The 24,518-nt window shown below is 44.8% G+C and overlaps 1 protein-coding gene across 1 annotated transcript in view; it reads left to right on the plus strand.

The window, feature by feature from the left end:
* SKAP2 (src kinase associated phosphoprotein 2) overlaps positions 1–24,518 on the plus strand; it is a 166,057-nt gene that overhangs the window by 15,550 nt on the left and 125,989 nt on the right. The window contains exons 2-3 of the mRNA XM_090046706.1: positions 11,891–11,996; positions 15,678–15,703. Of these exons, the coding sequence (XP_089902832.1) occupies positions 11,891–11,996; positions 15,678–15,703 (132 nt within the window). The remainder of the gene's footprint in view (positions 1–11,890; positions 11,997–15,677; positions 15,704–24,518) is intronic.

A 24,518-nucleotide genomic window follows, 5' to 3' on the forward strand; every position in this document is an offset into this window, starting at 1 on the left:
CTGATCATGCATGTGACTCTCCTTTGCACTCTCTCAAGCTTCTCCACATCCCTTTTGAATTGTGGATCCCAAAACTGGATGCAGTACTCCAGCTGCGGCCTCACCAAGGCCGAGTACAACAGGAGAATGACGTCCTGGGATTTGCTTGAGAAGCACCTATGAATGCAAGCCAGCGTTTTGTTTGCTTTACTAGCTGCAGCATCACATTGAAGGCTCGTGTTCATCTTGTGGTCAACATCATGACACCCGAGTCCCTTTCGTCCATAGTGCTAGCCAGTGTAGCACTGCTGAGCCTATAAGCATGCTGCAGGTTTTTGCTTAAGAGGTGGAGGACCTTGCATTTTTTGGTGTTAAACACCATCAGGTTCTCATCTGTCCATTTCCTGAGCCTGTCATGTTCAGCCTGGATTCCCCCCCGTCCTCAGATGTGTATGCTTTTACCCCAAAGTTTGTTTCATTGGCAAACTTGGCCAGTCTGCTTCTGACTCCGGTGTCCACATCATTAATGAAGATGTTGAATAATATGGGTCCAAGGACAGAGCTTTGAGGGACCCCACTGGTCACAGGGCACCATGACAATTGACTTCCATCAACCACCACCCTCTGGGTCCAATCCCAGAGTCAGTTCCCCAGCCAGCAGATTGTGATGGACCCGAGACCGCAGATGGCTGGTTTTGCCAAGAGGGGATCACGGGATACCAGATTGAAGGCTTTTTTCAAGTTGAGATATACGACATCAATCTCCTCTCCCTTGTCCAGGTGATAGGGCACCTGGTCGTAAAAGGAAATGAGTTTGGGCAAGCACGACCTGCCTGCAACAAACCCGTGCTGGCTATCCCTTGGGATGTTGCCATTGGCCAGTCCATTAAGAATGGCCTATTTGATAATTTTTTCTAAGAATGGCCGCTTTGATAATCTTTTCTAAGACCTTTCCCAGGATAGAGGCCAGGCTGATGGGCCTGTAGTTTGCCGGATCCACTTTCCTCCCTTTCTTGAAGATAGGCACCACATTGGCTTTCTTCCAGTCCTTGGGCACTTCACCAGTGTGCCAGGAGCTCTCGAAGATCCATGCCAGGGGCTGAGCTATGATGCTAGCCAGCTCCTTGAGTATTCTGGGGTGTAGATTGTCAGGGCTGGCTGACTTGAAGGTGTCCAGCCTTTCAAGGTGTTCCTTTACAAGGTCAGCATTGAAGAAGGGCCAGGAATCACCCTCAGCCGGGCGTCCCTGCCCTGTGATGGGCAGGGGCATCCCATGGGACTTGTGAAAGACCGATGCAAAGTACCCGTTTAGTAAGTTGGCATTTTCCTCGGCATTGGTCGTCAATTGTCCCTTCTGATTTAGCAGGGGTCCAATATTGCCTTTGCCTTTTTGTCTGGCTCCTCACATATCTAAAAAAGGGCTTTTTATCATTCTTGATACTTGTAGCCAGTTGGAGTTCCATCGCAGCCTTGGCTTTCCTGTTTTGCTCCCTGCAGGTCTGGACCAGTGCAGAGTATTCCTCCTTGGAGGTGGATCCCATCCTCCATCCTTTTGTAGGTCTTTCTTTTTAGATGCAGGAGGGGTCCGGTAGTTCCTTGTTGAGCCAAGGGGGCTGCTGTGCCCTTTTGGTGCCTTTCCTCCAAGATGGAATAGACTTAGCTTGTGCATCTAGGATTCTTCCTTTTGAGGAGCAACCACTCTTCCTGGACTCCCCTCCTCGTGGGGTTGTGATCCCTTAGGGCCTCACCAACAAGCCTCCTGAGCTTGTCAAAGTCAGCCCTCCTGAAGTTGAGGACCTCTGTACTGCTGACTGACTTGCCAGCTTTTTGGCAAATGGTGAAGGTGATCACCTCATGGTCGCTGTCACCCAGTGTCCCTTCGATCGCTGGGTTGCTGATTAGGTCATCCCCGGTTGCCAGTACCAACTCAAGCAGTGCTTTACCTCTTGTTGGCCTGTAGACTTGCATCAGAGCTCATCTACATATGTGAGGAAACTTTGTGACTGTTCAGATTTGGCTGAGCACTCTTCCCATGAGATGTCTGGGTTGTTGAAGTCTCCCATGACAACCATGGACTGGGAGTGTGCAGCCTCAGCCAATTCCCTGGCGAACTCCTAGTCAAGCTCTTGTTTCTGTGAGGGAGGTCTGTAGTAGACTCCCACCATTGTATCCTCTGTGCTGTGTTTCCCACAGGCTTTTTAACCCAGAGGGTCTCCAGTCATCCACCCTGGCCACCAGTGTTGGCTTGCAGGGATGCATAGCTTTCCTTGACAGAGAGAGCTACACCCCCACCCCTTTTGTCCACTTGATTCCTCCTGTACAGGGTATAGCTGTCTATACCCATGGTCCAGTCATGGGTGAAGTCCCACAAAGTCTTTGTTAGCTCTGTGACATCATAATTATTTGTGTTAAGCAGGAGGACAAGTTCCTCCTGTTTATTCCCCAAGCTCCTGGCATTGGTGTACAGGCAGGCAAGTGTCCATTTGGGGGCCCGTGCCTTGCCTACAGATTGTTCCAGGGCTGGGGCAAGGGTGGGCTCCCTTAAGTGCCCTGGCCTGCTGGCTTTTTGCAAGGGTTTCTCAGTGGGCCAGCGGTGGCGGTAGTCCCCCTGTCCCTTGGCGGGCTTAGTTTAAAGCCTGGTGGAGCAGGTCAGCCAGTCTGGCTGAGAAGAGCCTCCTCCCCAGTGGAGAGAGGTGGAGGCTGTCCCTTCCCAGCAGCTTGCTGCCTCTCTCACCAAAGAGCAGACTATGGTCATGAAAGCCGAAGCCTTCCTGATAACACTGGCGCCGCATCTTTTGGTTCACTACCTGGATCCTCCTCTCCCTCTTCAGCCCGTAGCCCAAAGCTGGAAGGATCAAGGAAAACACCACCTGCGCCCCCCAATCCCTTAAGCCCTGCTCCCAAATCCCTGTAGTGCTTCATGACCCGGCTGGGAGCGCTCCAAGCTGTGTCATTTGGTGCCCACATGAATAAGGAGCAGAGGGTAGTGGTCAGTGGGCTGGAGGAGTTTAGAGATCTTCTCCACAATGTCTCGGATACAGGCTCCCAGGAAGCAGCAGACTTCCTGCGCCAAGGGGTCGGGGCAGCAGATTGCCCCCTGAGTCCACCTCAGGATGGAGTCTCCCATGACAAACACTTTGTGTTTTTCTTAGGGAGAGCAGAGGTGGTAGTTCAGTAGTTGCAGTAGAGCCTGTGTTGCCTGCAGGAGCTGGCAGCTTGGCAGGCTCTGCTGGGGCTGCAAGAGTTTCATAGTTTCTAGGGTCGGAAGGGACCCGAGCAGATCATCTAGTCCGACCCCCTGCCATGGCAGGAAAGAATACTGGGGTCAAATGACCCCAGCAAGATGTTCCTCTAACCTCCTCTTAAACACCCCCAGGGTAGGAGCCTGCACCACTTCTCTTGGAAGCTGGTTCCAGACCCTAGCTGCCCTGACTGTGAAGTAGCGCCTCCTGATATCTAAACTAAACCTACCCTCTGCCAGCTTGTGACCGTTATTCCTGGTCACTCCTGGCAGTGCTCGAGGAAACAGGGACTTCCCCAATGCCTGCTGGTCCCCTCTGACTAGTTTGTAACAGGCCACTAGATCCCCGCTCAGCCTTCTCTTTTGGCGGCTGAACAGGTTCAGGTCCCATAGCCTCTCCTCATAGGGCCTGCCCTGTTGTCCCCTGATCATACGAGTGGCCCTCCTCTAGACCCTCTCCATGCTGTCGACATCCCTCTTGAAGTGTGGCGCCCAGAACTGGACGCAATACTCCAGCTGCGGCTTGACCAGTGCTGCATAGAGGGGGGAGGATCACCTCTTTGGGCCTGCTCGAGATGCATCTGTGGATGCATGCCAAGGTGCGGTTGGCCTTCCTAACTTCCTCTCCACACTGCCGGCCCATGTTCATCTTGGAGTCAATGATGACCCCCAGATCCTTTTCCGCCTCCGTGCTGACAAGAGGGGAGTTCCCTAACCTGTAGGTATGGTGCCGGTTGTTCTTCCCGAGGTGCATCACCTTGCACTTGTCTGTGTTGAAACTCATCCTATTCACGTCTGCCCACCCTTGTAACCTGTCTAGGTCTGATTGTAGCCTGTTGCATCCTTCCAGTGTGCCCACGTCCCCCCCCCACAGCTTAGTGGCATCAGCAAATTTGAACAGGGCGCTTTTTACCCCCTCATCCAAATCACATTTGAAGATGTTGAACAGTGCGGGCCCGAGGACCGAGCCCTGCGGAACCCCGCTGCCCACGTCCTTCCAGGTTGAGAAGGACCCCTCCACCACCACCCTCTGGGTGCGGCCCTCCATCCAGTTGGTGACCCATTTGACTGTGTGGGTGTCTACGCCACAGCCCCCCAGTTTCTTAATGAGAGCGGGGTGAGAGACAGTGTCAAAAGCCTTCCGGAAGTCCAGGAATACTATATCCACTGCTACCCCTGCATCTAATGATCTGGTGATCTGATCACAAAAGGCCACCAGGTTGGTCTGACAGGACCAGCCACTGATGAACCCATGTTGGTTGCCCCTAAGCATGCAGTCCCCTGCTGGCCCCTCCTGGATGTGTGCCAGCATAATTTTCTCGAACAGCTTGCCTAGGATCGCGGTAAGACTGACCAGCCTATAGGTTCCTGGGTCCTCCTTCCTCCCTTTTTTGAAGATGGGAACCACGTTGGCCCTCTTCCAGTCCTCCGGTACCTTACCAGAGCACCACGAGTGCTCGTAAAGTTGTGCCAGGGGACTTGCAATGACCTTGGCCAGTTCCTTTAGAACTCTAGGGTGGAGATCATCCGGGCCGGCTGACTTGAATACGTCCAACCCCTCCAGAAGCTCCCTAACTAAATCCTCGCTAACCCGTGGCCCAGGTGTGCCTCTCCCGGGGCCCGAGGGGGGCCCACCAGTGAGGTGGCTGTTCTGGTCCCTACTTAGGAAGATGGAGACAAAGAAATCATTAAACATGTTAGCTTTGCCGTCTGGTGTGACAACCAAGTTTCCCATCGCGTCCTGCAAGGGCCCCACATTACCCGGGACCTTCTTTTTACCCCCTAGGTATATAAAAAAGGACTTCTTATTGTCCTTAATCTGGGAAGCTAGTCCCAGTTCCATCTCTGCCTTGGCCTTCCTAACTACCCCCCTACATCACCAAGCAACTACAAAATAGTCCTCCCTGGTGATGACCCCTTCTTTCCATTGGGTGTACGCCTCCTTTTTAGCAAGGAGACATTCCTGGATGCTTTTGGTGAGCCACGGAGGCTTGTGTGCTCTCCTGCTCCCTTTGATCCTCGTTGGGATTACCTTCCTTTGGGCTTGGAGGATCGTCTCCTTAAGGAGCGACCATTCTCCTTGGACACCTGGCTCCCCTCCCCTCCGGGACCTCAGCGCTTCTCCAACTATCCTCCTTAGCTCGTTGAAGTTTGCCCTCCTAAAATCTAGGGCCACTGCCTTACTGCATGCCTTTTCCACCTTGCGCTGGATGGTGAATTCCAGCAGGCGATGATCGCTGTCGCCCAGATGGTTGAGCACTCGCAGCCCCCTCACCAGGTCATCACCCGTGGCCAGGACTAGGTCCAACAAGGCGTCTCCCCTGGTGGGGCTGTGCACCTCCTGGGTTAGATGGAGGTCCTGCACTCTGGCCAAGAACCTACGTGAGCGGTCAGACCTGGCTGACTGTTCTTCCCAGCAGATGTCCGGGAAATTCAGGTCCCCCATGACTACCACATCCTTAGCCTTCACTATCTCTGTGAGCTGACCCAAGAATTCCTGGTCAAGCTCTTCTCCCTGGTTGGGAGGTCTGTAGTAGACTCCCACCGTTAAGTCCCTTTCTCCTCGACTGCCTTGTACTCTAACCCAAAGCACTTCAGAGTGTCCCTCCCCTGACTCCTTGCTAATTAACGAGGATGTGTATTCCTCCTTAATATAGAGCGCCTATCCTGTCCCTCCTGTACAGCCTATAGCCCTTGACATTCACTGCCCAATCATGCGTTGTGTCCCACCACGTTTCCGTAATCCCCACTATGTCCAGGCTGGCGTCAGCCAGCAGGAGGGTGAGTTCCTCCTGCTTGTTGCCCATACTGCGAGCATTTGTGTAGAGGCATTTGAGGCCTCCTGTGGGTGTGTATACTGACCCCCTAGTCCCAGAGTTACCCTGGCCCCTATCTCTTACCTGTTTATTCGCTTTGCTCGTTGGTCTGGGCTGGGCTGTAGTTGTGGGTGCTGTTTGGTCTGGCAGTCTGATGTTTCCTCCACCCTCATCTTCCCCTTCCCCCGATGAGCCTAGTTTAAAGCCCGCCGGAGGGCTCATACATGTTTCAAAGCTCCAATGGTGTGGGGACCTGGTGCGGCAGGCCTTGGGGCCCTTGACCACCTTGGTCCAACCTCGTGGCTGGACAGAAGGGGAGGTCCCAGTGCCCTTCCTTGTCCTGGAGGGTGACCATGGTCTACCCTCTGCCTCCTGGGGAAGAAGGGCCTGGCAGTAGGAGTCAAGTGGAAATCAGAGGTCTTTAAAATGCTCCTTCCAATGGGTGTTGATGGCTCCTCTTCCCTCTATCCATAGGTCTCAAGGGCGTTGTTCTTTGTGTGCTCAGATCGTAGGTGGTTTTGGTAGCACTAAAAAAATTGTGGACAGCCCATCTGGGGGGTATACAGCAGGGGTGGGGAGCTCTCTGCTGCTGTACACACCCTTGCGGGAGGCATGTGCCCCCTCCTGCCTAGATTTGTGCATGGGAGGGTGGGTGTGCTGCCCACTATGGGCTCAGGGCCAGGGGCTGCACCAGCCTCTTCCTGATGTGGGGGGCAGGTCAAGCTCAGATGTGTAGGGTGGCCAGTGGTGGCGCTGGGAGGGGTGGCTGTGGTGGGGCTGTGGGGGAATTTTGTTGTGCAGGGAGGGCTACAGGGAATTTTGGGGTGGCTATAGCCCCCCCCCACCTAGTGCTGGCTCTTCTTGGGGCACTCTGCTTTGCTGCCTTCCCTTAGGAGCTTTGCGCTGGCCACATATCCCCTGCCTTCCCTGCAGCGTGGGGCTCCCGAGGGAGAGGCAGTAGAGCAGAGAGTCTCAAGCAGGGGTGGCGCTAAGGGAGGCTTTGGAGGCTGTAGCCACCCTTCCCAGTGTCGCTGCTGCCCACCCTGCGTAGCTGAACCTCCCTGTCTCTACCCAGCCTCCTTGTCAGGAAGAGACTGTCACAGCCCCTTGCCCTGAGCCCTCAGTGGGCAGCCTGCCACCACTGTGTGCACGAATCTGGAGAGGCACATGCCTCCCCTGGGGGTGTGTGCAGTGGTGGGAAGCCACCCTCCCTCCCCACATCTCCTGGACCAGCTGCTGCTCATAGCTCTGTCCCACTCCTGGCCCTGGGGTTGGGCATCCCTGCCCCACTCTTTTCCTTACCGTGGGGGCCTCAATCTGCCCCCACCCCTTCTCTCCCACAGACTTATTGGCAGGACGATGCTGTCCTAGCTGCCTGGCTGCATTCCTGGCCATGTGCATGCTGCGGCCGTATGCAAACTTTTGCTGCATTTATAAGTGATATCAGCTACACTGGCCAAAAAAAGCCAATGGCCGATGATGTTAATTTTCCTTTTATTGGTGCTGATCCAGTATACCACTGATATATCAGTGCACCTCTACTATAAATTAGAATTCATTTAATTTTAAAAAATGAGCATTTTAAAATTTTCTAGCAGATAAAGCTGTGTTATGTACAAGATATACTTTGATATACTTCCTTGTGTATTTTACTTTATCTAATAAAGGAGTTAATATTAAAATGAAGCATTATCTGTAGTTAGTTAATTGAACTGGTTGGCTTGTCATGGTCTTTCAAAATTTTAGAACTACTTAATCTCATCTCACACCTTGTTTGTATTCATACATTTGAGAAGGGAAATGGTTTTCCTGCTTTTCCAAGTCCTAATAAATTACTCAGGGTTGAATGAGCTTACTTATTGTACTGAATTTAACTGAATGAAATGAAGAAAATATTCTCTCTACAACTGCAGAAGAGGCTACAGCTGTCATAACCACTTTATCACTTTAACAAACACTGGTTTCAGATGCCTACTTCTTGGTTTCCCTAAGTTCAATGGTTTAATTTTCCTTAAAAATTTGGCAGTGCATGTACTCCTTGACTTTTTTTTAACATTATTTAAATACATTCAAGTTTTAACCTTAATACAGGTTGACATAATTTTGAAACGAATTTTAAATAGGTTATTTTTAGAGGTGTGATACTGGATTGGTACCGATATAAAGAAATGTGGCCATATTGGAAATGAGCCTGATGCGTCTGATTAATTCGGCTAATAAATGTCAGTGCGTGCACTCAGCCACAGTGCAGCACTCGGGCAGTGAGGATGACAGCCCTGTAGTGTGGAGAGCTGCCTCTAGCTGGTAAGGCCGCTGTAGTGGAAATGGAGCGAGGAGGGGAAGGAGCATCGGGGGGGCAGATCAACCACCCCCCTGTGGTGGGTTAGGGTAGGGGCAGGCTCTGCCCAGGTGAGGCACAGGATGGATCCACGACCTGTCAGCAGGGGCAGCTTCTGCTGCTGTTTGCACTCGGGAGGGGGGGTTGGGGGGCGTGTGCCTCTGGATCTGGGCAGGGAGGGCTGCAGCTATGGGCTGGAGCCAGGGCTGCTCTGGGCTCTTGGGGGCTGGGCTCAGGGTGGGGGCTATGGAGGGGGCTGCAGTCACTCCAGATTTCAGTGTAGGTCCCTCCCAGCACTGCTGCCATTGTGTGCCTGGTGCAGCCCTGGCTCTTAGAGCGTGGGTGGAGGCGGGGCATTGAGCCAGGCCTGTGCCAGGTGCATGGCAGCAGTGCTGCTGAGAGGGAGCTGTGGTGAAATTTGGGGTGGCTGCACTCCCCTGCCCCCTCCCTCACCACAGGCTTTTATCTCGTCCTCCCCTTTCACCGCAATGGACTTGCCAGCTGGAGGCAGCTCTCCACGCTGTATCGGAAATAGGATCGGTATCCACCAATACGCCTCCTTAAAAATTGGGTATCAGTATTGGCCTCAATTTTCTATTGGTGCACTCCTATTTATTTTTAAAAAGAAAAAATACAAATATAAAAAGTATTTAAATACTGGATTGTTTCTTTTGATTTCTGCCCCCCCCAGCATGGTTAGCTGATCTAAGAACTTAGCTCATAATATGATGGTCATTCCTTGTTCGAGTACTCTTGGCTCGCTTACGCATGTGAGGGTTAAGTGTAGCCTTTCTGCATTATATCTGTTTAAGTATTGTGTGAAGTGTGTTTTTTAGTTTGGATTCTTGTTTCTTGAGTCTGCTACAAGGTACAATTCCTCTGCATTGGATGCACTGCCAATAAAGTTACATTGGAAGTTGCATTCTCTTAAGTTCTGTTTTCAATATCACTGGAACTTTTGACCCCGATAGTGCAGGAGTAGCACCTACAGAACTGTCATGGAAGTCGATGGCAGTTTTGCCAGAGTAACCACTGCAGAATTGACTTTATCATGCCATAGTGTCACTCTGTCAATTTCATTCAATAGGTAAATAAAATATTGCCAACTTGCACTTTTTTTTTTTGCACAGACTGTGTTTTCCATGGAAATGATATATTCATTTTGAGTACTGAAAGAAAAGGGCAAAGTGTACAGAGTTATATGATCAAGGTTCTAAGTGCAGTGGGATAAAAAAAGAAAAAAGTTAAGCAAAATAATTTTGTTTTGAATACTTTTAACTTTAAAAGCAAAGATCAGTTGATTATATTAACATTAAGAATTAAAATATGCCGTGCACCTCATAATTTGTTTCCTGGTTCTTTAAATACCAAATGCTAACCTACCTATATGAATGGTTCTGTTTGCTTTAGTACACTAATTAATTTGATTAATATTATGTGCCTGTGTAAGCATTTGATCAGAGCTTTCAATACCAAGTTTTAGTGTAATGTGGGAAACTGTGATAGCTCATTTTCAGCTGTTTTGTGTTGTCTCATTTGGTTTGGTTACACCTCTAGTCTAGTAGTGAAATTTGGGTAGTACTATTCTAATGTAAATAACAACCACTTTTAAATATAAACTTCTGTAATAACTTGGAAATAATGCATATATGAAAACTTTTTACATACGTTGGCTTTATACTGCTTAGGGCGGGGGGGCAATTATTTGGGCTGGAGGGCAACTTAAGAGTGCTTTGAGCTGTTGTAGGCTGGGTTAGCACCCTCCCCCCACCAACAGTTCACCAAAACTCCCTAAGTGGCCCCATGGCCCAAATAATTATCCACCCCTGGGTTAAGGAAACCTAACCATTCTCCTTGAACCCCCTTCCCCACCCTGAGTCCCTGGCATGTAGCTGCACTGTGAGTCCCAGGCCAGTGCTGCACCGTGTTCCTATGCACCTCCTTGGGCTATGTGGGTGCAGCTAGAGTGGCTCCTACTGGACCTAACTGTGCTGGGGACTTGGGGAGGGGTGCAGGGAGAGCATAGTGTGACAGCTTGTGGCTCCCAGGCTCTTCTCTCTGTACTCCTCCCCCACCCCAAGTTCCCAGCTCATGGCTGGGCTGGTGTTGCACTGTGTTCCTGCATGCTACTTTGGGCAGCCATGCAGCTGGCATGGCTCTTGTCCAACCTGGCTCTGTGCTGGGGACTTGGGGTTGGGCAGGAGTCGCACCAAGGTCAGGCAGCAGCTGTGCCAGCTGCTCCAGCTGTGCCCTTGTGGTGCAGACTGAAGTGGCGTACAGGAATGCAGCACTGCTCTGTGTTAGCGATGGTTGTGCCCATACCAGGCCATGGCTTGGCAGACCCCAGATAACCTATGGCTCCTGGCTCTTGCCTTTGCGTCCCCTCCCTTGCCAGCAGGGAGAACCTTACCTGAGTAACTCACCAGGGGCTGGGGTGTTTGGTCTACAAGTTGGAGAGTTGGAGCTGTGCACAGACAACCTTGCTTGACGGAAGCCTGGCCAGGAGCTCAGTGCCCCCTACCTTGAAGTGTACACTGGGAGCTGGGGGTGGGACGTTGTGGGCTGGGCCGGGGAGGGAAGTGGCTGCTGCTGCTGTAATCAGTTACATCATGGGGAAGGGAGACAGGTGCCAAAAGCCAGGGCAGCCATGGGTCGGATACAATTCTCCTTCAGAGAAGCTGCCACAAGCTGGATAGAATAACTTAGTGGGGTGTATTTTGCTCACCCCGGCATAGGCAATAGAATAAAATTGCTATATCAGGGGTAGGTAACGTGTTTTGGCCAGTGCCAAAAGACGCTACAATGCCTACCTTGGGAGGTGCCGGAGTGTCAGCATGCCAGCAAAACAAAATGAGGGCAGGGGGTCCATGATGGGTTGTCCTGCTTGTGCCCCTGCCCCCCAGCCTGGGCTCTGTGGCTGTCAGCAGCTACCCTGGCTCTGGGTAGCTGCTGGAGCCCGGGCTGCTCCCAGCAGGGCTTGCTCCGGAGCTCCGGAGCCTGGTGCAGCTGTTTGCAGCCTCCCGGCTGCAGCCGGCCTTGGCTTTGGGTAGCTGCTGCCAGCCTGGAGCCCAGGCTGCTCCCAGCAGGCAGCTGGGACACTGCAAGCCCTGCTGGGAGCAGCGTGCTTTCTGCTGCTGGCAGCAGCTACCCAGAGCTGGGGCCGGCCTTGGCGTACTGAGCAAAATGGCCTTGCGTGCCATGCTTGGGACTCATGCCAGGGGTTGCCAAACACTCTGCTATACAATCACAACTTTTTAAAAATTCTCTTGCCTTTTTTACTCATTTAATCCCAAATTTAGTGCCAGATGTCTGTGCTTAGCATGCGGAATAGAGAACAAATCCATTTAATTTATATTTTGAAATATTTTTCAGTCATCTTGAGTATAGGAATGAAAGTAACTACATTATATTGTTCTGATAACATCACTTATGAAAAACAATCTTTGTCTTTATCTTCAGAGGGAAACAATTTTAACTTATTCCTCATAAGATGTACTTTTTTTCCTTATGGTGTAGATATAGACGCATTCATATCAGATACCCTAAAAGGAGAAAATTTATCCAAGAGAGCCAAGGAAAAAAAAGAAGCTCTTCTTAAGAAGCTAAAAGATGTCAAAGCTAAGTAAGTAATCTTTGTTTTATTAATAAAATCATTTGATGTTCCACTGGCAAGGACTAATTTTAAGAAAGTTTTAAATTTAGTTCATCCTAAAAAAAAAAATCTGTCTTAATGAAGTCTATAATGTTTTTGTTGATTCTCATTGGTTTCAGCAAAATACGGAGGCATAAGTATTGTGTTCATGTGGATCACTTTGTGGAATGGAGGCTTTGGATATGAAGTTTTCTCTTCTGATTTTAAAATATTGGTTCTCAGCCTTCTTGATTTTTTTGCATCCCACTTCAACCCCTGCAGAGACCCACAGTCTTGACTCTGTCTTACCCTAACCTGCCATTTATGGTTTACCTTCCTCTGAATCCACTCCATTGCAACCAGTCTCCCTCCCTCATAGTTCCCTTGCCAAACACAGTGCAGAGACACTTGAGCTAACTCTTCTAGAACATAAACAGAATAGTTGAATTTACACAGCACAGTGTTTGGGCTAATTAGCTCACATAGTCCCATATTAGGATACCTTGATGCTTCCTATGCCAGAGGCAGTGTACACAGAGGAGCTGGTGTGTGGGGACTGTTTTTGGGGGAGAGGAATTCACTCTCCCCCACCACCCCCTATACCTCACCAGTATCTGCCCTGTGTCACATCTTCAGCCCACCAGCTGAAAATTGTTGTTTTAAAATATAAAGACTGGGAGAGTTTTTCAAAGATCTGCATTCTCCTTGCTCTAGTTATGCATAGCTTTCATTGGACATGTCCTCAGCTGGTGTAAATCAGTGCAACTCATCCACTGATTTTTATTTTGTTTACCCTTCTCTTGTTAGTCCTGTCTACACTAGGAAACTGCAGCTCTTCTAAAAACAATGCTAAGAAGCAAATTTAATTTTAAACTGAGGTTAAAAACTTTGAGGGTGCTGGCTTAGATTAGAAGCTGTTTTATATTGTTTCAGAAAGTATGATCTGAAACTTAATTTTACTCCCAAACTTCCTTCAAACTAGTAAGATGATGCAAATTTGGCTACAGTTTTAATAGATGCAACAAAAGCTGTTTCTAGTGCATTATGCCTTTAAACATTGGTAAACTGTGGGGTATATTGTGCTCTTTCTTCTCCTTGATCTCTCCATATGGTTTTTATACCGATCACTTGGTCAAGCTTGATACCTAACCTTAGCTTTCATAGCCCACTCCTGCCTTTCTGGGTATTCCTTTATGAATGTCAGTTATATTGTAATCAGCTGGTAATGGTAATGTGCTTATTAACTAACTGAGCAGATTCTGTGTCTTCCTCTAATCTTAGAATCTAAAAAATTTCACCCCTCTCTGATTGTTTCTGTAATGCAGGGGTGGACTCTGGCATGGGCAGCTTCTGTATGGCACATGTCAGATCAGAGAGGGGACAGACAACACAGCAGCAGATGGGGCAGGAAGCAAAAGGAGAGAGAGGGCAGGGAGCATAGAGTAGGGAGCAGACAGCAAAGCAGAGGAAAGGTTAGTCAGTGAGGGTGTGAGGCTAATTTGTGGCATGCCTACCAAAAATGATTCAGAGATGTTAGTGGCTGGAAGGGACCTCACAAGATCATTAGGTCCAGCCCCCTTGCGCTTGGGCAGGAAAGACTGCTGGGGTCAGATGACCGTAGCAATTTGAGCATCCAGACGTATATTTCCAAGATTTCCAGAGTAGGTGCTTGTACCACCTCTGCTTGGAGTCTGTTCCCGACCCTGGGCACTCATACTGTAAAGAAGTTTTTCCTTATGTCCAATCTAAAGTGATCCTCTAGTATTTTATGATTGTTTTCCCTTGTCTTCCCCTGGGGGGGTCTTGGTGAATAGATGCTCTCCCAGGCCCTGATGTGCACCTCTTATGTACTTATAGATTGCTGCCAAGTCCCCTTTAAGTCTTCTCTTCTCCAGGCTGAACAGCCTCTCCTCATGTGGCCTGCTTTCCAGACCTTTAATCATATGTATAGCCCTCCTTTGGACTCTCTCAAACTTCTCTACATCCTTTCTGAAGTGCAGTGCCCTTCAGTTTATTCCTGTACCACTTCCTTTTCATATCTCCACTCATTTTTTTTTCCTTCTATTCACTCCTACATCCCTACATGTCTCCCTTTTTTTTTCCCCTTAGTATCTCATTGTCAACTTTTGTCACTGCACAGCAGTGTAACTAGAGGGGGATGCCAGTTGGAGCCTCACTTTCTTTGGGCTGGTGGGAAGGGAAAGGAGGCCCAGGGGAAAGGCCTGTACAGCCAGGAGCTAAGGGTTTAATCCTTTCCCCTCCTTTTTTCTTCCATAAAATTCTGACTTGTAAGTAGCTACTTTAACTCTGCCAGGATTGGCTTGCTCTGAGTGCACACTATATCAGTTACACTTCTGACCATGCATAAACCTGAACTCCTGGGGATAAATCTGGATCTCAGGTGATATCAGTGTGAGCTTTGATATTGTCTGCAGTAGGACTGGGATTTTATCTATTATCTTAATTTCTCATCATCTTACTGTTCACAACAACATTGTGTCACTCAAATACACAGATATATGCATATTGGAATAATTTTGAGTCTTTCAACTAAGGCTACACATTCAGGCTGCGACCAGATATTGTTGTTCTTTCACACACAGCATTTCTTAGATCTGACCTTTATTTCTTTGTTTATATTCCTAAATTTCTCATTTAGGTCCCCTCTGCTTTCATCTTTGTTACTAGTAACCATGTCTTTACTCCTGACACTGCACCATTCCTTCTTGGTTACATACAACAAAGCCATCATTTTTGCTAGTCATTCTGAAAGATTGCCTTTTTTTTCCCACCAACTTGAGTAAGTTCAGCTTGCTTGTGATGATGACATTTTAAGCTCCACACAAGTCTTCCTTTCCTTGTTTATTTTTCCTTATTTTATTTTGCCATTCTGCCCTGTAGTTGATTTAGTTCACTTGTATTGCTAGGATTGAGGCGTTGAAGACACAGCCGGGATGAAACTGATTTGCAAACCCAGGAGGCTTATCCCTCAGTATAAGACATGGTGGATATACTTATCAAGACCTACTTACTATGATATTTAAGAGTTTAGACACTGAACTTCTTAATATACATATATCTTTTATTGTACTCCATTTTATTCATTTGCTGTTTGAAGTTCACTAGCCAAAGTATCGTGGTTCCTCTTTGACTGACCTCATTGTGTTCCTTTAAACATGGCAAAGATGGATGTAATTTGTGATGAGCAGCTTTATTTAATATTTGGGAACATAACTGAAAATTAAACACTATTATTATTATTATTATTATTATGGGTCGTTTTTAGCTATGCAGGTAGTTGTAACTGTTGGAGTATCTAAAGTAGGGTGTGTGTGTGTATTCTTTATTTGCTGCATCCCACTAAGTGTTTTTAACACGATAGAAGAAAATTCTCTTAATTTAAAAAGACACTAGAAGGGCTGATTTGAATTGTTTATTCTAGGATTCAAGAAAAATGTTCTCAAATTTAATGATGGAAAATTGCAGTATAGATCAGCAGTAGTGGTACACTATGCAGTACAAAACTGGTGTTGGTGACTAATAATTTAGGCATATTTTCATTTGGTTCATACATTTTGAGAATTTCTGAATGCATGCTGATTTTTTTTCTTTCTTTTTGTTTTTCCCCCTTCTCTTCCTCCTCTCCCTTCCCTCCCCTCCCCTCCCCCACAGCTACCCCCAAGAATTCCAGGATAAAGGTAAATCAAAATACATTTTTTCCCACTATAGTTTAACTTGAATACTGTTTTGCTCACTGACAGACTCTTTATTGAGTAAACATTCCATGCATGTGTTTAAAATGATCAGTTTGTGCATTGATTGACTCTCAAGGATGAGGATGCTAGCTCCCCCTGCTGAGAGAAAAAATGAAAAGCTTCCAAAGTCTGTGCTTTGAAGTTCTTGGCCTAAAACCTCGCTCGTTGTAGTAACCAGATTATATTAATTTTATAACATTGAAGAAACCTCCTGTAAGATTAATTCAGAAATGGAGTTGGAAGTTTTATCCTTAATATAAATGGAACTTCTCAAATATAGATTACTTAACGAATAAAAAGTTAATATTGTCTAAAACCATACGATGCATGTTTTCTTAGAAAGCATATGTAGGTGATAACCAGATGTTAATAGAGATAAATTATTTCAAGCTGTTTCTGAATGAGTGCTACAAAAGTCTTCACTTCAGCAATGATGTTTCTTTTACCTTTTAATAGGCTTATTTAATGGCTATATGATATTGGCTTTCGATCCACACTAAATGAATGTTTTTGCAGCAGAGCAAGGAAATCAGACCTTCAGCACAGGAGAAGATTTAGTGTGCTGGTAATGAAAGCTGAAGTGTGGATTATGTATTGTCTTCTAGAAGAGTTAAGACAAAGCAGCAGAGTCCAGTTAGAAAGAGAAGAGACTGAGGAGTGTATAGCCACAGTGTTCTGTTCTGTAACTAAACCTGGAATGGCTCTTATTTCCATGATGCTAATTTATGAGGTCATGACCTGTAGCCTGTGGATGCTGGTATGAGGGTCACAGCATGAGGTCAAAGCCTATGCAAAGCTGCACTCTGCAGTGGGTGGAAACCCTCCGTAACTCCTGTCTGTGGATAGGAGATAATAATGTGTAACAAATATTTGTGCTAGCTGATAAAGTTAATGTATGGACACTTCTTAGCAATTAGCTAGAAGAAGCTAAAGCAAAATACAGTTAAATTAGATCACAGGTATTTGTAATAGCCTGAATTAACCAAGAGAGTTTTAAATAAATAATAATTATATATAATCTATATGTAAAACTGAACACATGCACACACAGTTAAAAAATTTAGTTTGAACATCAGCGAAAGGACTTTGCAATCTAAAATTGTGGCAGTGAATTAAATAAAGTGCAATCTATTTGTCTAGATTTTTTCAAAACCTAATTGACTTCACAAAGTTAAAGCTACCATTACATATGTATGTGTGCGGACATGCACATGCACACAAGTAATCTCATGCACAAACTGCTTGAATTAAATAATATCTTTAACATTTGGTTATTAGCTAGGAATTATTCTAGGAAAATCGTATGGTTTTAAACAAAATTGAGCTTTTGTTTATTAAGTAATTTTTATATTTAAGAAGTTCCATTTATATTAAATATAAACTTACAGTTCCCTTTCTAATATTAATGCTACAGTTGTTCAACTGAAATAATGTTATATATTTATTATCACATTATTATAGTGGGTATATGTACTATATGTATAATTATACACCTGACAAATCTAAGCAAGTAGATTGCACTTTGTTTAATTTAATGTCTTAATTTTAGATTGCATCTTAGCCTTTTTGCTAATGTTCAAATCAGATTTTTGAAAATCTTGTTTTTTATAGTTTTGTTTAAACATGATGAAAAAAACATATTGTCTGTGTCCACATGAGCATGCACGTGCATTTTGCTTCTGAGGCATTGCAAAATGCACCCTGTGCATGTGATTTGGTTATGCAGTGTAGAGCCAGATTTAGATTTAGTTAGATGCTGGGAAATCCTGGTATCAAAACAAAAAAAAAAATGCATGGGGGCGGAAAAAAGCGGGGTGGCACCATGTGCTTGTGTGTGCTGTCTGAAATCGGAGCCTTGCCAGCCAGAGCCACATTCCAGCTTCTGGCCAGGCTCTGTGCACCCAGATTGCTGTTGCTGGAGCCCTGGGAGGTCTCCAGGACCCCAGGTAAGATGGCTGGGGCCAGCTCAGATGCTGCCCGCAGCCTCCCCTACTGCACCTGGAGTATTTTCTTCTGTGCTAACCCCATGTACAGGGACGTGCAATGGGGCAAGAAGCAGCAGCATGAACTTGTGCTGCTGCTTTTTCCCCCGTGGCAGCCATATTCCCCTGCTCGTGTGGACATGGCCTTTATCTTTTTTGAGATAAGTTTTATGTATTTCTAGTGAACTGTATTATTTAAATGTCTTGGTATGCAGTGGTTACTGTATAGTTAAGCATAAGGCAGGGCAGTCTAGCTCATTGAGAGAGGCATGAGCTTTAGTAGGCTGCAGCCTACTTCATCACATGCATCTAGCAAAGTAGCCTGCGGCCTAGGAAAGCTATGCTTCTCAGAATGAGTTAGACTGTAAGGTGCCATGCTGCCTTGGTTTTTGCCTGACTTTAGACTGGGGCTGTCCAGCTGGCAGCCTGTGAGGGGCTTTTGGGTGGCCCAAAGGCTTCTACCTGACTGATGCTCCCCTTGCATGGGGCTCTTTGAGCTGCTTCTTGCTCCACAGCTTCTGCTTTTTTCCTCTGGGGTAGCACGGTGGGAGGGTGTCAGGGGGGAGCAAGGTTGTTCTAAGTGCTCATGGTGCATGTGATGGAGGTAGTAGCTGGCTACAGGGCATGCGTGGCTGGGAATGGGTTGAGGCTGCATGAGCAGCAATGGGGAGTACCTGCACTACATGTGTGGTAAGGGCAGAGAAACCTATGCAACATTTGGCCTCAGCTGCCAAGAAGTTGGATAGCCCTAGTTTAGACTAACACAGATAATTACCTCTCTGCTCATATTTTTATGATTGCTGTGATATCAGTGAAGAATGCACTTGGTATTCATTATAAACTCACATACAACTTTTAAGAAAAATTCATTGCGTTTGATTCTTTTAGAATCAGACCCTAAAACTTCTTATGTCACCTAGTTTGTAAATCTAGCCATTCTTTAGTTATGCTTCAGTGCTTGCTGTGTAAATGAACACTAAAATTTATCCTTTCAAATCCTAACAAGGTAGATGAAATTTTCAAAATGTCTTTGGAGAAATTCCACATGATTTTATAGATATTGGTTTGCAAAGTGAAAGTAGACCTTCACATGAAAGGCTATATATATGTACCTATGTGCCATTAAAAAAGGGTGGGTTGTGGACGTGACTTTGAAAATACAGTAGGCTTGCACAACATTTTTACAGCTCCTTCTCCAAATTAAAGCAGTGCATACAAAACTGATGCTTAATGTGTGTACAGTAGGGAGCCCAGGTGGAAACAACTTCCTGTTAACTTTGTCATTTATTCCAAGGCAGCAGCGGGCATGGCATGCACAAACCTTGAATATAAGAAATAGCCAGAGAATTTAGGAAGAGTTAAAAATGAATTTGAAATGGTAGTAGTGAACAAGGAGAGGTTTTTCTTTTGATAGTCTGTGTGAAAATTTGGGAAGAGAAGAAATGTTAGAACTGAAACAAATACAGGAGTAAAAAATCTTTATTCAACATGTTGGGTTAATAGACAGCATAGTGGTGTTACGCATGTGAGCATGGAAGTTTATCCAGTCAGACCTCTTAGGCAGTTGTCTTCTGTGTGTGTGTGTGTGTGTGTGTGTGTGTGTGTGTGTGTGTGTGTGTTAGAAATCATTTTTATGGGGTTTGAAAGGAATGTTGGAGAACTAAAGTTAGCATAATCATGCTGATTGATGGTTTTCAGGATCTTGGTATTCCTAAGTCAGTGGTCTGTTTCAGAACCTTTGAAGATACCACTGCTATCAGCTTTTGGCTGATGGAATCAACTGCGTGGTTACTTAAACTCTTCTTCTACTTCACATATAACCTAATGGAATTTGAGTCTAGGTTTTTAGAACATTTAGTCACTACACCTTGCTTACCTGTGTCCAAGTGCACATCCTGTGTGCCCTTAATTTTGGGATCCTGGGTACTAGCCTGTTACCAGGCCTTTCCTCCACCATCCCATCTTTGGTAAATCCTTCCTGGAGGAAGCACCTGCAGCAGATGAGGTCATTCAGCCAGTGGGACAGCTACTGTATCCTGTCCTTACAGTGCATATGTGGGCACTTGTCCCTAGCATATAACAACTTACTCTGGTACAATAGAATGACCTTTGCAGGTATACCAATACCTGTTGTGTGCACAAGGTGTCTGGGGAGTAAAAGCTATTTTGTTAATGAATGTGTGTATTTTGTTAATGAATGTGCCTCTGAATCTAATTTTTTTATTATGCACAGTTTGCTTTTTAGGGAAAGTTTCCCTATATTTTTTTCAGTTGTCTAAACTTGTACATTCCCCTAGCGTTAATTACAAGCAGATATTATCTTGTGAGTGAGACAGAGATTCTATTTGCATACTGTGTTAGTATCCAAAACTCTCTCCTTTTCTGTACTTTTCCTTTTTCTTCTTAATTTAAGAAATGGATAACATTCAGCCACAGTTTCCTTGCGTTCTAAGACACTTGGTAGGACCTTTTGGAGCATTTGTCTCTTGTTGCTCAGAATTGTAGATATATTGGAAAGTGATTATGATTATATCAAATCTAACCTATTTCTAAAGCTTACAAAGATCCTCTGAAAGATAAGATTACTCCTTCAAATTCATTAGATTAATTTTAACGAGGCTAGTTAGTTCTGGTAAGCATATAGAAGCCTGGACTTTGTTAAAGATTTAGAGTTATTACCGTTTTTGGCATTTCTGTGTTTGAGATTAATTGAATCAATATTATGGCTGCCAAAATGTTTAGTTAAGAGGGCCCTGTTTCCAGCTTGTGCTAAAAATAGTGGAGTTGGCAGAAGCAGTACTTTCAAAGTACTATGAGGCCTAGATACTGGATTTGTGTTTGAAGTTTACTTAACATCTGTTCTTCGCATTTGTTTTAGCAGAATATACTTTAAAATCACTTTTGTATAATAATTTGGTTCTCTTGAAAGTGGGACACCAAGAAACATAGTTAGATCCGGTCATAATATGGGAATAGATGGTGTAAGGTTCTCCACAAAACGGTGTGCCATATATCATCGGAAACACTCCTTCTTTGGCAGTGTTTACGCACAAAATTTCCAATCACGATCTGAGTCTAATAGGTAAATTTACGTCTCCTGAATTAATTAATTCATTAATTCCTGAATTCATTAATTTCACTCACTTATTTCACTCAGTGTATATATAGGTCACTAGAATATCAACATTGTGTTTTAGTTGGGCAAGGAGGATGTCTATGATAAATTATTACCAACTCCTGTTGGAGCAGGAAACAAGAAACAGTATCTAAGTCCTCTTCTGTGCAAGCAAAACCTGAGGTAGGTAACTGCATGCTAATGTGTGGTAGCTTGCCCTCACATCTGCATGACCATATTTGTCAGCATCCAGGTGCTGTTGCTATGTTCACATCTTCACTGAGTTGTATGTTGCTCAAACCAGCAATATGGTTGTCTGGGTATGCTATCCCAAGATTCATAGTGTTGCAGCTCACTGAATTGTCCCATGCTCGCATTTGCATGGTATTTTGAGGGAACTGGTATGCACACTCCTTGCACTGCTTGTTAAATATTTCCTGGCAGCAGCCAACCTGGTTAATGGTTGTATATGCTGAAGATACTGCTCCTCCTTTCCCTTGTTGCTTGGAACCAAGTAATGCTTCTATTGAGCCTCTCTATGAGCTGTTGTCAGGGTTATTGAAGGCTGTTTTGGGGTTGCAAGAGTTGGAGACAGCTGTTTGCAGTTAGATCATGTGAGATGTGGATACAGCTGCTGCTGCTGCTAATGGCAGACACCATTTATGCAAACTGTTGCTTCTTGGCCTGGAACACAAGTCCACAGTGGTAGGACCAAATTGTGATTGGAAATATTTAAAGACGCAGCGGTAGGGCTAGAATTTTTGGGTCAAGAATGATGTGTTCAAGGAGCTAAGAGGCTCATCTAAGCACTTGAAAGGCGGAGCACCCAGGTAAGAGTTTATAGTGGTTCAGAAATACATTGCTGTCATATCATAGAAACTGGCAAGAATAGACTGCTAGAGATTGAATAGAAAACCTACAGTTAGCACATTAGTCATTGAGGTTTGCAAGACAATTAATGCTTGCTGTCCCTGAGACTTCTAAACTTGGAGCTACTGTTATGTTTGTGAACATCTGCATCTGTTTGGTATGGAGGTCTCTGCTGTTTTCAGTGTAGGTGAGCTATTATGTTGCTCCTGCACAAACAACAGTGATAAATAGTGTCTGTGCCAAGTATCATTTCAGGTAATGTGACATGCTTCTGCCAAGAAGCAGTTTAACTACATTTGTAGCAGGATGTTTCTTGCTACTTTTTTCTGCCTTATGTTTTTGAAACAACATATTCACATATAAAACCTTGTTCTTCTGTAGTAACAGCTAATGCTGGGTTAGTTGTTTGTTTGTTTTTTTTTAAAGGGTTCAAGGTAACAACTTAGAAGTTTAATATTCATTATATCCCAGGCAAAAACTATATGATGGGATTTAATATGTACTAGACCACCTCATTAATGCCACATGTCACGATGTGCATGGAAAGAGTAGATGGCAAAGAATTATTTGGATGATGGGTAAATTGATTCTGTAACTTTTTCTATTGAAAACTGCAGCCATCAAGGAGCTAAAATGAGCAAGTGAAAGTATCTGTGTCAGCTTATTTGTGCTAAGTGTTTATACATTGGAAATCCTTAAGTTTATTAATGTCTAGGTACAAATAGTCTTTAACCAGTGGTAGCTGGGTATAAGAAGACTTAGTTTCAGCTTGTTATTAGGGCCTTTTTGAAATAACAAGAGACAGGATTTTGCCTGTCTGTTGTCTTTTCAGTCAAGTGTTTTTTAAATGCTTTTAAGATGGAATTCAAGCAATTTCTTTGCTTCATCTTCTCCAGACGTTTCACTAACACAGTGTCGGGGGGGGAAGGGGAGGGAGTTGGGGGCCCCTCTATACCAAGAGTTCATTTCAGAGGTATTGGCTGAAATATTTTGATGTCTGTTCTTCTCTAAAGATTTAGTGGTTAGTGCTATCTTTGTTTATAAGCTCATTAGTATAAACAGGGTATTGCAGAGGAAAATGGATACTGAAAAAGAACAGTCTGTGATTTTTAACCTGATCCCTTTAAGTAATATTTGTATGATGCTCAGCTGATATCAACTAAACCTATTGGAAACCTCTAGTGTAGTGTTCAAATGCAGTCCCTGTTAACAGTGACAGGAGTATGCATGCAATTCACCACTCATTATGCTGCACACTTACCCCTTGGTGTTTGATGTTTTGTACATCAATAAATATACTGTAATTGAAGAGATGGTGTTTAATAAGGAAAGGTTCAGTACACTTTATTGTGGGCTACTTAAAATATTGAATCTGCTGTCGAACCTTAGTGGTTAGTTAAACTGCAGAAACCAAAGAACATCATCTACCTTTTGGAACTTAACTGTGTATCATTAATTAAACCTTTTTTTTAAGTTCTGGGATAAATCAAATGCTGTTCTGGGGAAACAAGAAACCGTATTAATGAGCATCAACTCCTTAATTATCCTCATGACTACATAACAGGGACACATTCATGTCATTTCTTTGTGCAATAACTTTTACAAAGAAGTATTTTTAAACTGATCATTAATTTTATGACCACAGAAATGAGATGCAAAATTTATGCTGTTGTCATTGGCACAGGTTCAAGACACTACTGACATTATGCGTGATTGTAATGGAATGGCTGCCAACTAATGAGTCTACAGACATTTTGTTCGAGCATGCTTTGCTTTTAGATGTCTGATTAGGCTGTAATGCTTTCAATTATGCCTGCAAATTGTATTGGATACATTTACCTGATGCCCATTGTTGCTTTGTACTTCAGTTTTCTATTACATAAATGCATGTTGAATGCTTTCTTTTTAATTTATTGATGTTTTTCAGGTATATTTGTAGGCACTTGGCACCTGCAAAAGGGAGAAAATTATTTGTATTGCTCAATACTGACTCCTCTGACTGGTTAAGGGGTAACACTGACAGTTCTGAGTGAAGTCCTTTCCAGTTATCCTCAGTAGAATATATGCTGCAATGCAGTACCTCAACAGGGAAAGTGGGGAAAAGGCGGGGATTATTTTTTGACCAATGATATAGAAATCCTGTCCCCTGCTGCCCTCCTCCCCACCCCATGCCCTCAATGTATGCACATCAACAGGAAGGAACAATAGGCCCCCAGAATTAACCAGAAGTTAATTGAATGTGAATTGTAGAATATTTGATGTGTAAAACTTCAGGAAACAACATTTCCTTTTCATACAGGCCAAAAACAGACAACCAGTTTAATGTGGCCCTGATATGACTTGCATCAATACAGGCATTGGACAGCTAAGCTTAAATGGCAAGTCAGATTATCCACCGCTGTTCCTGAGGCACATTTTTAATTTGAGTAATTCACAGGTACTTAATGTGGGACATTTGAGACTGGCTGTCTGTAAGCTCTGGGTTTAGTGTGGCCCAAAATGCTCTGATGTGAATTAAACTGGCTATCAGTTTTAGCTATGTAGAGAATAGCTTTATAAATGCCTCAAACATCTGAAAACTAGGAAACTGAGAGTTAAAGCTGACATTGTTCTTATTGTTATCATGTGTAAATTTAAGAATCATGGAAATTTTTTCTATGTAAGCACTAGAATACTCTTTGAGCTGTTGTACCAAAATGGTTAGGTAAACCTGTGCAAGTTATGCATTTACACCTGTAGTATAAACTTAAACATATTTTTATTTTAAATGCAAAAAGCAAAAATTTAAACA

Source organism: Crocodylus siamensis, chromosome 5 (assembly GCF_052110815.1).
Source record: "Crocodylus siamensis isolate JL-2025a chromosome 5, ASM5211081v1, whole genome shotgun sequence".
NCBI lineage: Eukaryota > Metazoa > Chordata > Crocodylia > Crocodylidae > Crocodylus > Crocodylus siamensis.